At 44.2% G+C, this 14441-nt stretch overlaps 1 protein-coding gene across 2 annotated transcripts in view; it reads left to right on the forward strand.

Moving 5' to 3' along the window:
- Nucleotides 1-581: 581 nt before the first annotated feature.
- PDE6A (phosphodiesterase 6A) overlaps nucleotides 582-14441 on the forward strand; it is a 57692-nt gene continuing 43832 nt past the window's right edge. Inside the window, exons 1-4 of one of the 2 annotated variants that reach the window (XM_044241176.1) lie at nucleotides 582-1055; nucleotides 8458-8610; nucleotides 9350-9439; nucleotides 10007-10147. In XM_044241176.1, coding sequence (XP_044097111.1) covers nucleotides 582-1055; nucleotides 8458-8610; nucleotides 9350-9439; nucleotides 10007-10147 — 858 coding nt within the window. The remainder of the gene's footprint in view (nucleotides 1056-8457; nucleotides 8611-9349; nucleotides 9440-10006; nucleotides 10148-14441) is intronic. The other variant, XM_044241186.1, reaches the window with a different exon arrangement.

The raw sequence follows: 14441 nt of genomic DNA on the forward strand, positions 1-14441 counted from the left end.
GCAGAGGGATGGGAGTGGGGTGGGCAGTCCCTCTCAGCTCTAGTGGGCAGTCCCTCTCAGCTCTAGTCATTCCTCCAGGGAGGACAGCCGGCTTAGAATTGTTAGATCTTCCGATTCTCCAAGAGAAGCTGAAGGAAATCTCCTAAACAGTGTATATAGGGTTCTGTGTCAAATGTTGAAGGAAAACACCCAACAGGCAGAGAAAACACACCTACAGTAGCAAGCGGACCCTGCTTCGGGGTTGTTTTTAATTTTGCCCACCTCCTGCTCTGTCTAGAAATCCCTCTTCAGCTCTTAGGCCAAGGTGAAAGAAACTCTCACCTTCTCCCATCTGGGGACCGGCAGCATCTGGAACCTTCTGATCCTCTCATAATCCTTGTTCTCGGGAAATATTAATGATTTAATCTCCCGAGCTCTCTCCCTCAACTCTGCAGCCATAGTAGCAAGATCCACAGGCCAGACCCACAGAAGCCCAGCTTGGCACGACCCACCTCCTGACTCCATTTTGCCACAAACTATAAACCTGCCCTTGGAAGGCCAGCTTGAGCCTCTCCACAGAAGCAGCCAGTGGGATTCCAGCCATGGGGGAAGTGACGGCAGACCAGGTGGAAAAGTTCTTGGACTCAAACATCAGGTTTGCCAAACAGTACTACAACCTCCGCTACCGGGCCAAGGTCATCTCAGACATGCTGGGCACCAAGGAGGCAGACGTGGACTTCAGTGACTACCACTCACTGAGCAGCGTGGAGGAGAGTGAAATCATCTTCGATCTCCTGCGTGACTTCCAGGAGAATTTGCAGGCAGAGAGATGCATCTTCAACGTCATGAAAAAGCTGTGCTTCCTCCTGCGGGCAGACCGCATGAGCCTGTTCATGTACAGAGTCCGAAATGGCATCGCAGAGCTAGCTACCCGCCTCTTCAATGTCCACAAGGATGCAGTTCTTGAGGAATGCCTGGTGGTGCCTGACTCGGAGATTGTGTTCCCCCTGGACATGGGTGTGGTGGGTCATGTTGCGCACTCTAAAAAGATCGCCAACGTCCTCAACACAGAAGAGGTACCCTCTTCCCCATAAGAAGGGGGGCAGGGAGGCATTATTCCTTGGAGTCTTGGCGGTTGAGGGGGTGCAAGTGGGGTGGGGATCTGCTGGCCATCAACCCTGGGCTGGTGACAGTTTGGCACTGCTCTTAACTTACTTTACTTATAACATTTTATTTGAAAAAAAAAAAAAAACCCACACCTAACGGAAGAGTTTAAGAATAGTACAAACAACGGTATATCTTTCATCCAAATTCACCAGTTGTTTGTTCCTTGCCCTGTTTGTTTTATCTCTCCTTTTTTTTCTGACCACTTTGGGAGTCAAAAGCAGACAATGTGCTATATATTTCCAGAACAAGGATATTTCCTATGTTTCCACTGTACAGTGATCAGATTCAGGAATTGGAGCATTGACACAGGACTGTTATCTCATGAACAGTCCAGACTCGGTTTTTGCCAGTTGTCTCAATTACACCCAGATAACTCTATCTCTTTAGCCCCTCAAATTTGAAACAGTTCCTCAGTCTGTCTTGTTTCCCCCAACACTCATGTTTTTGAAGGGGGCAGGCCAAATACTTTGCAGAAATATCCCTCCATTTGGGCTTTGTCTGTGTTTTCCTGGTGAGATTCGAGGTTGTGTGTTTCTAACAAGAATATCCTAGAAGGGAGGTTGTGGTTATCTTTGTGCATTACACCAGAAGAGGTATGACGGCAGTCTGTCTCATTCCTGGAAATGTTAATAGCACCACTTGGTTAAGCACCTGGCTCTTGTCTCTGAGTCCTGCATTCCATGGGATTCTACTTGCAGTTCTGATAAAGACCTTTTTTTTTTTTAAAGATTTTATTTATTTTATTTGACAGACAGAGATCACAAGCAGGCAGATAGGCAGGCAGAGAGAGGGAGAGGAGGAAGCAGGCTCCCTGCAGAGCAGAGAGCCCGATGCGGAACTCGATCCCAGGACCCTGAGATCATGACCTGAGCCGAAGGCAGCGGCTTAACCCACTGAGCCACCCAGGCGCCCAGATAAAGACCTTTTTGATCACCGGGACAAAACCCTTCATACAGTTCTCTCGATGGTTCTCTGCCCCTGGGGCCAACTCCTACTTATCCTTTGGATCTCAATTTGCAGGTCACTTCTTCCGGGAGGCCCTCCCAGATTCCCCTGCTATAATTTCCTTCCTTAAACCATTTATCATAATAAGCCTGGGGGGCCAGGGACCATTTATCTATGCCTGCCTTATTCTCCACTTTCTCCCAACAAATGTCTGACACAAAGCAGCAGTTCAGTAAACACTTCGCATAAAAGACTCACCATCAGGTAATTATACTCAATTCCTTGAACACCTGTCTTGCCCCAGAGAATGTTTGCCCCAAGATAGCAGGGTCCAAGCCTGGTCAGCAGCACTGACCAAACCAGGAGCCTGTGTTCAGGCATTTCCAAGATGCAGCCTGGACATTTTGTCACTGTGCTCACCTTACCTCTGGGCCTTATTTCAGATTAAGGGTCATAAGGTTAAGAGGGGAGAGAGGAGGCTCCAGAAATTATCTCATCCATCTGCCTTATTTAATGGCTGAGGAGCCTAGAGTCAGGAGAGCCTGAGAAGGGGCTTGTCCAAAGTGACCAGGGAATTAGGGCAGAGCCAGGACTTCATATCCACAAATGCAGGAATTCGAACGGGTTGTCTTTTGGACTTGGGTTCCTCGGCAAGAGAAGCACAGACTTTGGCCTCTGTGAGAAATGGTTTTCTCTGGAATCCACTGGGCTGGATCTCCCATGGGGGTTCATCTTTCCCCTGTTTCCTCTTGGACATCCGAGGGTGGGGGAAATGGTTCTGCACCCAGAGGACTTTCAACCAGACTGAAGTCTCTTCTCCCTTCAACTCTCTCTAGACTTCAACGGTAGCCCATGTGGATCGCAGCAGTCCTATAACATAAATAATTATCCCTGTTTCACAGATGGTGAAGCTAAAGCCCAGAAAGGTTAATAACTTGCTCAGAGCCACTCTGACAGAAAGTGACAGAGCAGATATTTGAACTCGGGCACTCTGGCCTTGTGCCCACATTTTTCGCTAACCTGCTAATTCCGTACTTCCTCCTTATCTGTGAAATGAGGGCATTGAACTAGGTGCTGTTTCCCAGTGGTCATTTCAAATCGTACAGCAGAGAATGAAGAGGTTAAGCTTTGAGGTCACATCTGGGTGTGAATCACGACTCTGTGACTTTCTAAGAATAGTGGCCTCAGCATATTGTTGAGTCTGCCTGGGCTCACTTCCTAATTTATAAAATGGGACTAGAGTTCCTCCTGCATAGTGTTGTTGTAGGATCAAAGGAGAGAATTATTTCCTGTCTAGCAAGGTTCTTGGCACACTGTAGTGGCTGCTATTGGCTACTCCTGCTCCTTGCTGTTATTATTCCTATTCTGTTGCTGTTAAGTATCTATTCTAAGGGATGGATGCTGTGTATCAGGTCTGTGTAGGATTTGGAGAAGAATCCAGTCCTGCCCTCCTGGAGATTGCAGTTTAGAGGCTGTTGGTCAGAAAAACAGAAGAGAGATGCTAAGAGTTTCTGTTGATCCTGGTATTAAGGGATTGAGAGTGTAGGCAGGTGCTCTGATGCTGACGTTCCCTGGTCTAAGAGTTTGCTGAGCCCCCATGCTAAGGGAACGCCCGCTATTTCCTGCTCAAACCCGAAGTTCATCTGAAAGGAATTGCCTGCACTTCTCTAGAAGCTTTCAAGCCTGGGTCAGTCTCCCTGGCAGGTGACTCTGGCCTGGGGGTGAAGTTCATCCAGACCAGCAAGCCTTGGTACTCAGCACTTGCCTGTGTTTGCTTCCTCCTTGAGGAATCTTGCTCTGTTCAGGACTCTGGATAGTGACTGGAGGCTGAGTGGGGGAGGAGGAAAATGGTATAGACTTTGGCCTGGGTTGACCCTGCACCATCAACAACTGATAGTCGTCAGCACCCTCAAAACACTTGGGCCAAGGTCACAATCACCAGATTTTTGAAATGTGAAACCGTGAATGAAGACGTTTCCCAGGGTTGTAATGTAACTCCCCATGTCCTAGCAAATTCTTGCTCAACCTTGGGATCGCCTCAGGAAGACCTGCCATTAGAATTGCCAGATAAAATGTAGGATTCCCAGTAGAATTTGAGTTTTAGGTAAACAAAGAACTACATATATTTTTAAAGATTTTATTTATTTATTTGACAGAGAGAGATCACAAGTAGGCAGAGAGGCAGGCAGAGAGGGAGAGAGAGGAGGAAGCAGGCTCCTTGCTGATCAGAGAGTCCGATGCAGGGCTCGATCCCAGGGCCCTGAGATCATGACCTGAGCCAAAGGCAGAGGCTTTAATCCACTGAGCCACCAAGGCACCCCAACAAAGAACTATATTTTAGTATAAGTATGTCCCATGTAATATTTAGGATATACCTGTACTTTAAAAAGTGTTTATTTACTTGGAATTCAAGTTTAACTAGGCATCTTGTGCTTGTTTGCTAAATCTGGCAACCCTATTAGTCCTTCAATATTTGTGTGTGTTTTATTATTTATCCTTTCTCCTTAGGAAAGCCCACAAGGCCTTCCTGTTCCTGTCTGGTTTATTTGCCACTGGTCCCCAGTACCTAGTCCAGTACCTGGGACAAAGTGGGTACTCATTACAGATCAGTACATGAATTAATAAATGATGATCCTTGCCCAGTTGGCTGTGATATTGTGATTTATAAAAGGAATATTTATTTGGTCTTTGTCCTGACTCTTGACACAGAACTCCTAAGACTCTAATAATTTCCTAAGTGATAGGAGCTTCTGACCTAGAACTTCTAAATTCCTTGGAATTTCCTGTCTGGTAGATGGTTTTTTGTTCTTATGAGATGACTTTTGGTAGGCTCCTGGTTGGAGCCAATCACCAGAAAGATCAAGCCATGATTAGAAACTTGGAACTTTCAGCCCATCTCCCCAATTTCTGACAAACGGAGATGGGCTAGAAATGAGCTAATAACCATGCAGATATAAGGAAGCTTCTGTGAAAATCCCCAAAAGGACAGGGCTCAGAGAGTTCCAGGTGGGTTTGCTCAGGCACGCGCCAGGAGGGCGGCACACCTCAATTCTAGGAGCCGGAAGTGCCTGCTCTCAAGACCCTTTAGGATCTCACCCTCAGTATCTCTTCACATAACAATTTATCTGTATCTTTTAATTATGTCCTTTATCAGACAACAAACCTGTAAATGTCTGTATTTCCCTGAGTTCTGTGAGTTGTTCTGGCCAATTATCAAACCCAAGGAAGGGGTCTGGGGACCCTGCTCTAGCCAGCCCGTCAGAAGTATAGGTGACAAAGTGGGACTTGTGATTGGTATCTGAAGTGGGGACAGTCTTGTGGGACTGAACTCTTAGCCTAGGGGTCTGACTCTGACTCTGGATAGATGGTATCAGAACTCAACTGAATTGTTGGGCAGTCAGCTGGTGTCAGAGAGCTGGTCAGTGGTGGAGAAACACCTACATATCTTTTTTTTTTTTAAACACCTACATATCTTGTGTCAGAGTGGCGTGGGTGTGTTACTAGAGTAAGAGGAAAGGAGAACAGGGAGTTTTTCCAACACACAATTCCCGTTTCTAAAGACTGAATGTGAAAGTACATTCCAGAGACTCCCACAGCTGTTGTCCTTCCCTGCGTGTGGGACCTGGAGCCCATGCTAGACTGGAAGGAAGCTTCAGGGAGGAGCCGGTCCAACACTCTGATTTTACCAAAGGGCGAACGGAGGCTCAGAGAATCTTCAACTACTGATAATGCACTGATTGACCCCCTGAAGCCTCAGAGAACAAGTCCCTCCCTCCCATTCACCCATCCTGTGGGGACATCCTTCGTGTTATGGTTTGAATTGTGGGTTCATGTTTTGCGTGATGCTCCCATTATCCTGTGAGGACCCAGTGAGGACAACCTCCTATTTCTTAGTGGTCTTGGCATATCCAATGCTTCTCACAGAGCTTGTGTTCAGTAAATATGAATGAATGAATGAATGAATCAGTGTATCATTATATAAACCAGTACATGATACCAGTATATCTGTATGTAAACCAGTACTGGCTGTCCCACTTGCCAGTGCAGTGAGGGAGTTGTCTATAGAACAGGGAAGGTGATAGTTTTATGGGACAGGGCTGCTGTGAGAGTTAATGAGATAACAGATTAAGTCATCAGGTTCAGGGCTGTGTATATCCTTACTGCCCTGTAAACAGTAGATCTCACCCTGGGACGCAGCAGAGCTTGGCCCCATAAAGGTTTGAAAAGAGGAATTGGGATTTCTGAGAATGAGAAGCTGTCTTGTATTGCACTGGAATAGAATCTGACCTGTTCACAGAGGCCTCCAAGGCTCAGACAGGTGGGGCTTCTGCCCACCTGTAGGACTTCCTTGCCCTCCACTCTCCCTCTCCTTCACTGTATTTCAGCTACCCTTTTCTTTCTGTTTCTCAGATGGGCCAACTCAGGGCCTCCTCCTGGCCTTTGCACTCTCTGCTTAGAATATGTTTCACCCACCTGGCTTCCCTGGAACCTCAGCTCTCAGCATCACCTCTGCAAAGACGCCCTCCTTTTTCACGGCCACAGCTTCAGGGTCTAGAACCGTGCCTGACATAAAGGCACTCCACGAATGCTCACTGGGTAAATGGATGCCTCTGGGCTTTCCCTAAGCGGGATATCTGATTCCCAGCACTTAAAAATAAGCAGTTTGAGCTAAATGGCATCTAAGGCTCCCTCTGCTTCTGATAATCTGAGGTTCTGTGACACGGGTGTAGGGAACACTTTTTATGCCGAAAATATAAGGATGGCAATGATTGTGCGAACACCAGTCAGTTGACAGCTGTATTATTTGTGAGAGAGTTCTGGGGCTCTCAGGACCCTGAAAGAGGGTTCTGGTGGATTTAGTAACATCTGCTTCAAATGCAGGTAAGAGCCAAGCGTTGTTTTCCCTGATAGAAGTGAATATTGCAAGACGGAATGGCTTCTTCATGAAATGAATCCAAGCATGCCCCTCCCCCCCACCCAGGCCTGTGTTTAGGGATTTATCGGTGCCCTTAGAAAATGACATGGAAAACCCTTCATGACTAATGCCTCTTTAGAGATTTTGCTTAATCCTCTGATGCTAATTCAAGTAGAGCCCTACAGGCTTCTCTTAATTCCTGTACCCTTCACCTGGTTTGAGACCCCTTCACCGACAACAATGCTGTCACCTGCCTAATCCCACTTCAACTGGAAGAAATCCATAGATGCAGAACATCACGCTCTGAATTTCTCTATCGTGGGAAAGGTTCTGCACACTCAACTCTAGAAAAGCAGCTCTATGAAATACACTTCCTTTCTCAGAACAGAACGAACTGTGCATATCTGGGCTGGCTTGTATGCCAAGCAATGCTGATGGTTGGGAAAACTCAAGAAACAGAAAGGTGGATTATTTTGGATTTAAGGCTCTGTCTCGTCTTTCTACCCTGTTCTGGTCTCCCAGGCTGCTTTAGGGGTGGGGGGTTGGGATGCGTACTCCTCTGTACTCCCTCAGCTTTGAGCCAAGCCCTAGGACCTGTATTACCATTACTGATTTGTCTGTGAGCTGGCATGAACCTTAATCGTCCTTGGATCCCTAGCGCTCAGCGGAAAGCCTGACACACAACGCAGCTTCCATTAAGACCTGTGGGAGAGAGATATCCATTGGACTGGCTGTGTGGTGTTAGAACTGAATTGCTCAAAAAGCTGGAAGTACCAAATTCTTTTGTTCAATGACCAGAGCGATTCTCTGCACAGGTCTACCCTTAACCAAGGCTTCCCTTAAAGGCAGCAAAGGGTACAGGCAGCACACACCTACGTGTGCACGTGCACATGTGCGCACACACACACACACACGTAGCAAGTCACATTCACCTCTGGAGTCTCAGTTTCCCTTTAAAGAGAATGGGCTACTAGCGGTCCCCGTCTCATAGGATGAAAGTGAGTTGATGTAAGCAAAGCGCCACCTGTGATGCCTGTTAGCAGGTATGATCATTATACTCATTAAAGTCTCTTCCTCACTCAAGTTGCTATTTGGGGCTTAACTGCCATCACCTCAAGGGAGCCTTCCCCAAAGCCCTGTCCCCAGGCAAAGGCGGTTCCCCCATCTTTGGGCCCCCACAGAACTTTGCTCTCATCTCCTCCACAGACCCTTACTAAGTTGTATCTCAGACTTTCTCCTACAGGTGTTTGGAGGCTTCCAGGGCAGAAATCATCCCTGACTGCCCTGCCCTGGCGGAATGGAAGTAGATGGAAATGTCTCATTCACTTGTCAACAAAATAATAGCAAGTCCCCTCCTCCCACCTCCTACCATGGGCACATGGGGCTCTCGGCTGTTTTACTATCTTTGCTCTTCCTCTGCCCTACCCATGCCTGTCTCTGTCTCCCTTCAGGATGAGCATTTCTGTGACTTCGTGGACACGCTCACAGAGTACAAGACCAAGAACATCTTGGCTTCCCCCATAATGAATGGGAAGGACACGGTGGCCGTAATCATGGCTGTGAATAAAGTAGACGGGCCCCACTTCACCAAGACAGATGAGGAGGTAAGAATGCTTTAGAAACTGCTGGGAGGGTCATGCTCGAGTCCCAGGCGACCCAGCTCAAGAGTTTCCCCGAAACTTGTTACTTGGCCTGGCCTTGATCTCCCTATCTGTAAGACAGGATTAATGTGATGCTCTCCGAGGCAGACAGGACAGGGTAATGGTTAGGGTGTTGGGCTCTGGAGCCAGGAGTACAGAGATAATTGTCCTGACTCTGCTAATACCTACCTGTTTGACTTGGGCAGGTTACTTAATTTCTTTAAACCTCAGGGGGTTTTTTGTTTGTTTGTTTTTGTTTTTAAGCAGGCTCCATACCCAACATGAGGCTTGAACTCAGGACTCTGAGATCAAGAGTCAGATGCTCTGCCAACTAAGCCAGCCAGGCACCTCTAAGCCTCAGTGTTCTTATCCATAAAACGGGCCTAATTTTACAGTATCCACCTCTCGGGATTACCTGCAATGATCAGATAAGATAACATACCTAAATGACTTATCACGGGGACTGCAAACCCAATGAATAGTAACAGTTTTTCATTAATACAGCCCATGAACATTGACATTCTGTGATCTCTGAATTTCACTCTCTTATGGTGCAACATTTTATGAGTCAACATTCCATGGTCCATTTGCTCAAATCGCCTCTGATGCTTTTAAAATATTCAAATATTTGTTGATGGTAGAAGTGTCCAGAGGAGGGATTTCTCCTTCTCATCAATTTCCCCTCATGCTATTTGATTTCCAGATTCTTCTCAAGTACCTCAATTTTGCAAATCTAATCATGAAGGTATACCACCTGAGCTACCTGCACAACTGTGAGACTCGGCGTGGTCAGGTAAGGGGGAATGGGCCGGACGAGTCTTTTTGCTGATGCATCGCTGTGGTCAGGCTGGAAAGGCAGCGGCTGATGAAAGTGCCCAAACCATCACAGAGTCTCTGCCCAGCATCTGAAGTGTTAATGAGGTAGCCAGTGTTTGTCAAGCTGTATCCCAGAGCAATTCTCTGCACAGTTTTCAAGTCAAGCAACCTAAATGAAGTTGTTAAGTCACTTACCAACTCGAAGACCCTGAGCAAAACACTTCCCTGTCTGAACTTCAGTCTCCCCCATTTGAAAAGTGGGGCTAATATCGATGCGTTCCACCCTCAAAAGATTATTGTCAGTAGTAAATGAGATAATGCACTTGTGTTCAATCCGTGTTTGTTATTATTATTCTTATTAACAATCTATGAAATGAAAAGAACCAGAAAGAATAGGACCCAATATAAGCTGATCAGTTACTTCAGCTCTCTGGGTCTCAGTTTCTCCATCTATAAAATGGGGATAATTATCCTGTTCTTGGGTTATTGCTAGCTGCTGCTTTGTGCCTCATGAAATTTGACTCTGTTTTTGTGTTTTGTTAAGATACTGTTGTGGTCTGGGAGCAAAGTCTTCGAAGAGCTCACGGACATCGAGAGGCAGTTCCACAAAGCCCTGTACACGGTCCGAGCCTTCCTCAACTGTGACAGATACTCTGTGGGGCTCTTAGACATGACCAAGCAGAAGGTGAGAAGGCTTCAGAAAGAGATATCTCCAAGAACAGGTTAAATATACAGCAGAACCCAACTTATGTCACACATTTAGTTCACAGGGAACAGGCTGGGAGGATGTGGTTGGCTGTGAGAAGGTCTTTACAGGTCTTTCACCCTGAAGAATGGAGTACCAACTTTTAAATGGAAAAGTCTATCTAGGGCACCAGTGAGTGAAAACAACCTGGTTTTCCCCGGTCCATGGGAAAAGAAAGCATATGTGAGAAGGTTTGATGAGGTGGTGTAGGAAAATGATAAAGAAATTCTCAGAAAATGCACTCAAAGGTGGGCATAAAACTTCGCCATGGTCTGTCAAGCCCACGGCCCATCTGGGCAATTAAAGTGGAGGCCGATGTTTGGATCTGGGGGCAAAGCTGCAGAGGCTAAAGATGCAGAGACCAATAGGGCCCCCTGCAATATTTTTCAACCAGGTTTTCCCCAACCAATTCCCCATTTTTCTTTCTCTACCTGTCTCCGCTTCTCGCAACTCATCATTCTCAGCCTTGGACTAGAGTTCCAGAGTTACTAGGTTTGTGATTTCTTATCCCAAAGAGCCAAGATCCAGGATTCCTGTCATTTTGCAGGGCCTGGTATTGAGTGTGGTGCACTGACCAAAGCAGACCCTCCAAATTTGGTTTAGTGATTAAAGAATTGCAGAATCTGGAGTTGGAAGAGACCTTGGGTCTAGTCCAGAGGCTCCCAGACTTGAATCAGAATCTTCTAAGGCACTGTTTAATAAATGCAAGGCCACATTTCCTGATAGTCTGCTTTTTTTTTTACTTAATATTTTGTGAACATTTCTCCATATCAGTACATGTGGACTCTTTTTAATAAGCCTTTATGTTGAAATAGAACATATAAAAAAAAAGGAAATAGAACATATACACAGAGGTGAGCGCTAATTGCAGATGAATAGGTCCGTCAATTGTACCAAGTGAACATCTCCATGTTACCACCATCACGATTAAGAGATAGAACCTTACTAACACCTCAGAAGCCCCTTGCTTACCCCGTCCCATTCACTTCCATTCCCTCCTCCTTGAAGGTGACCACTATGACCCTAACGACTTCATTAGAGTAGTCCCAGGTGGGCTGTAGTCTTGACAAACCGTGGAGAGGGTTTATGGCCTCCTTCCAGGGCATTTTCTGAGAATTCCTGAAGTTGGCAACTTTCTTTTTTCTAGTTTGCACCCTACATAGAATTTCTTTATCACTCACGTTTAATGCCATGTTAATTTTGCCTATGTTTAAAGTTCCTATAAACAGAATAATACAAATATATACTCTTTTGTATCTAGTTCCCTTTGTTCAACATTTTGGTTGTAAGATCCATCTTTATTGCTTCACATAGCATTAGTTCATTCATCTTCATTCGTATGGAATGTTCCATTATATAAATAATATTCAAAGTATTTATTCATTCTACTGTTGGTAGACGTTTGGGCTATTATGAATATTGCTATTATGAACACTACAGTACATATCTATTGGTACACAATTGTACCCATTTCTATTAGATATTGACCTAGTTGTAGAATTTCTGGATATTGGTTTTAATAGATACTGCCCATCTGAGTTTCAAAATGATTTTATACTCCCACTAGCAATGTATGAGGGTTTCCTTAAAATACTTAAATACTTAAAATACTTGCCAGTCTTATTAATCTTAGCCTTACTGGTGGGCATGTTGTGTTATCTCATTGGGTATTAATATGAATTCCCCTAATGACTGATGAGGTTGAACATTTTTTCTCATTTATTGATCAGGTGGATATCTTCAGAAGTAGTACCTATTCAAGGCTCTTCTCCATTTTAAAAAATTATTTTGTCTTTTTTAAATTTTAGGATTTATAGGCATTGTTTATACAGTGTAGACAGGTGTTCCCTGTGAATAACACACATTGCAAATACCTTCTCCCACCCTGTAGTTTCATTCTTTTAATAGTATGTTTCAGTGAATGTAAATTCTAAATTATAATGTAGTTCAATTTATCAATTTTTTTTAATGGTTATTGATTTTTTTTTTTTGTCCTGTTTAAGAACTCTTTCCTGGCTCCAAGGTAATAAAGATATTCATCTATGTTAACTCTAAAATTTCATTATTTTAACTTTCACATGTAACTCTATAATCTACCTGGAAATTTTTAAATGTACAGTGTGAGGTCAATATTAACCTTTTTCCTTATGGATATCCAATTGACCCAACACCATTTGCTGAAAAGATCATTCTTTCTCCACTGTCCTATTGAAAATATCATCTTTCCCTAACATACCTCTATCATCAATCAAGTGTCCATATATATTGGACACTCAAGTTTTGGATTTTATTTAATATTAAACCCCAACCTTAATCTTATAAAGAGAATTTGAAATAATCTGATGTGCTCTAATTTTAATCTTTCATTCATCTTGAAATTATGAATGTGTATGGTTTGAGGTGGGATAAATTTTGTCCCTCACTCATTTTTCTCCAGTTAAAGAATAGTCCACCTTTTCACTGTTATAAAATGCCATTATTTTGATATGTTATTTTATTATATATCACATTTCCATATACTCATAGTTCTATTATTCTGATTTTTGCTTTTAAAATAGTTTTATATGTGATTTTGGTGCAAGTAGGGTATCGACTGATTTTAGGGAACCTCTGATTTTAGTGCAGATATCCATTTGAATTTTGCATACTTCTGAACCAAATATTTTGCTAATATCACGGGGTCCAGCAGTAAGTCCTTTGACACACCTTCAGGAAGTAGCAAATGAATAGAACATGTACACAGAGGTGTATATCAATCATATCAAATGAATGGTTCTTTCTTAATCGAAAGAACTTCTGAGTAGCTGAATTCAAAAAGTGCCCAGTTCACACCTGAAAGGATCTGATCCCAGGTGTAGGCTGCCCTGTGTGGTTGTTTCTTCTGAACTCCCTCTAAAAAGGATAGTCACATTTAAACAAGAATATTCTGCCTTAGTCCCCCCACAAAAGATGGAATAATCTAGCAATTAGAAGTGGGCTGGTCTGCACACAATCATTCTAATGACCTGCCCCTCACCCACCACAGATAGCTAAGCTCTTATCTGAGCTATTAACATGATGAAAGAAGTCAATAAAACCACAGAATTGTACATTTTAACTGGGTGAATTATATGGCATGTGAATTACATATCAATAAAGCTGTTTAAAAAACAGAAGAAAGAAGAGAGAGAGAGAGAGGTTGAGAGTGAGGAAAGCAAGTGTAAATGTGCCCCACTGTCTACCCAGCCCACTGCTTATCTCTGGGACACTCTTCAAGGCCACTCAGTGTTTGACACAGAGGGCATCAGCCTGATGCATCTGTCTTTCTTCTGGGCTCCTCTAACATTTGGGTTCCCTTTCCATTACCGTTTGGTTCACAGCCTGTCTACCTATTGTTATTTGAGTCCTTGATTACAAGGGACAGCAAGATGCCCCAGGGTGTGAACTCTGCCTTATTGTCTCTGTGTGTCTAGTAGCAAACATGCTGCGGGGCTCAGGTAGGCTCCCTATGCCCATTTCCCTATAACTGAATTTCTTCCTGTTGTGTAGTCAAGATAAAGAGTACAACTGGGCAGAAGCTTAAGGACATGAAGTTTGAGTTTCAGGTGGACTTTCTTCTGCTTGTGCTCTGCATGACAGAATAGGTCATCCTGTTCAAAGGAGAACGAGGCCAAGAGCGGAAGGGCTTAGCATCCTACCCACAATGACCCCGCACGAGTGGATCACTGTCCCTAAGTAGCAACAGATGAATGAACAGAGAGGGCAGTGAAGGATGGAGGCCTCCTCTGCCAGGCCCCAGGAAACCAATAGACAAATGGCAGGGAAGAGCTTGTGCGGTGTCCTGGCGAGTTTCCTCTTCTGAGGCTGGCTCTTTCTCTCTTCCCTGCCTATATATTTAAAAGTTGTCTCATGGGTGTCATCCTTTCTTGTTGGATCCTAGATCCATATTTGGCACCATTATTTTTTTTTCTTATTTAAGCAAGATATTTTTTTCCCCTGATTCCAAAGCAGTTAATTTGATTACAGGAAAATTGCTAATAGAGTCCCACTGCAATTACCCAGAGAAAACCAGTTGTTGATGCTTTGTTGTGAATTCTTTGAGAGCATTTTCTTTCTTTCTTTTTTTTAATGAGTATAAATTCATTTTTCTTTTTCTTAACATATAATGTATTATTAACCCCAGGGGTACAGGTCTATGAATCGCCACGTTTACACACTTCACAGCACTCACCATAGCACATACCCTCCCCAATGT

This window comes from Neovison vison, chromosome 1 (genome assembly GCF_020171115.1).
Source record: "Neovison vison isolate M4711 chromosome 1, ASM_NN_V1, whole genome shotgun sequence".
Lineage (NCBI taxonomy): Eukaryota > Metazoa > Chordata > Mammalia > Carnivora > Mustelidae > Neogale > Neogale vison.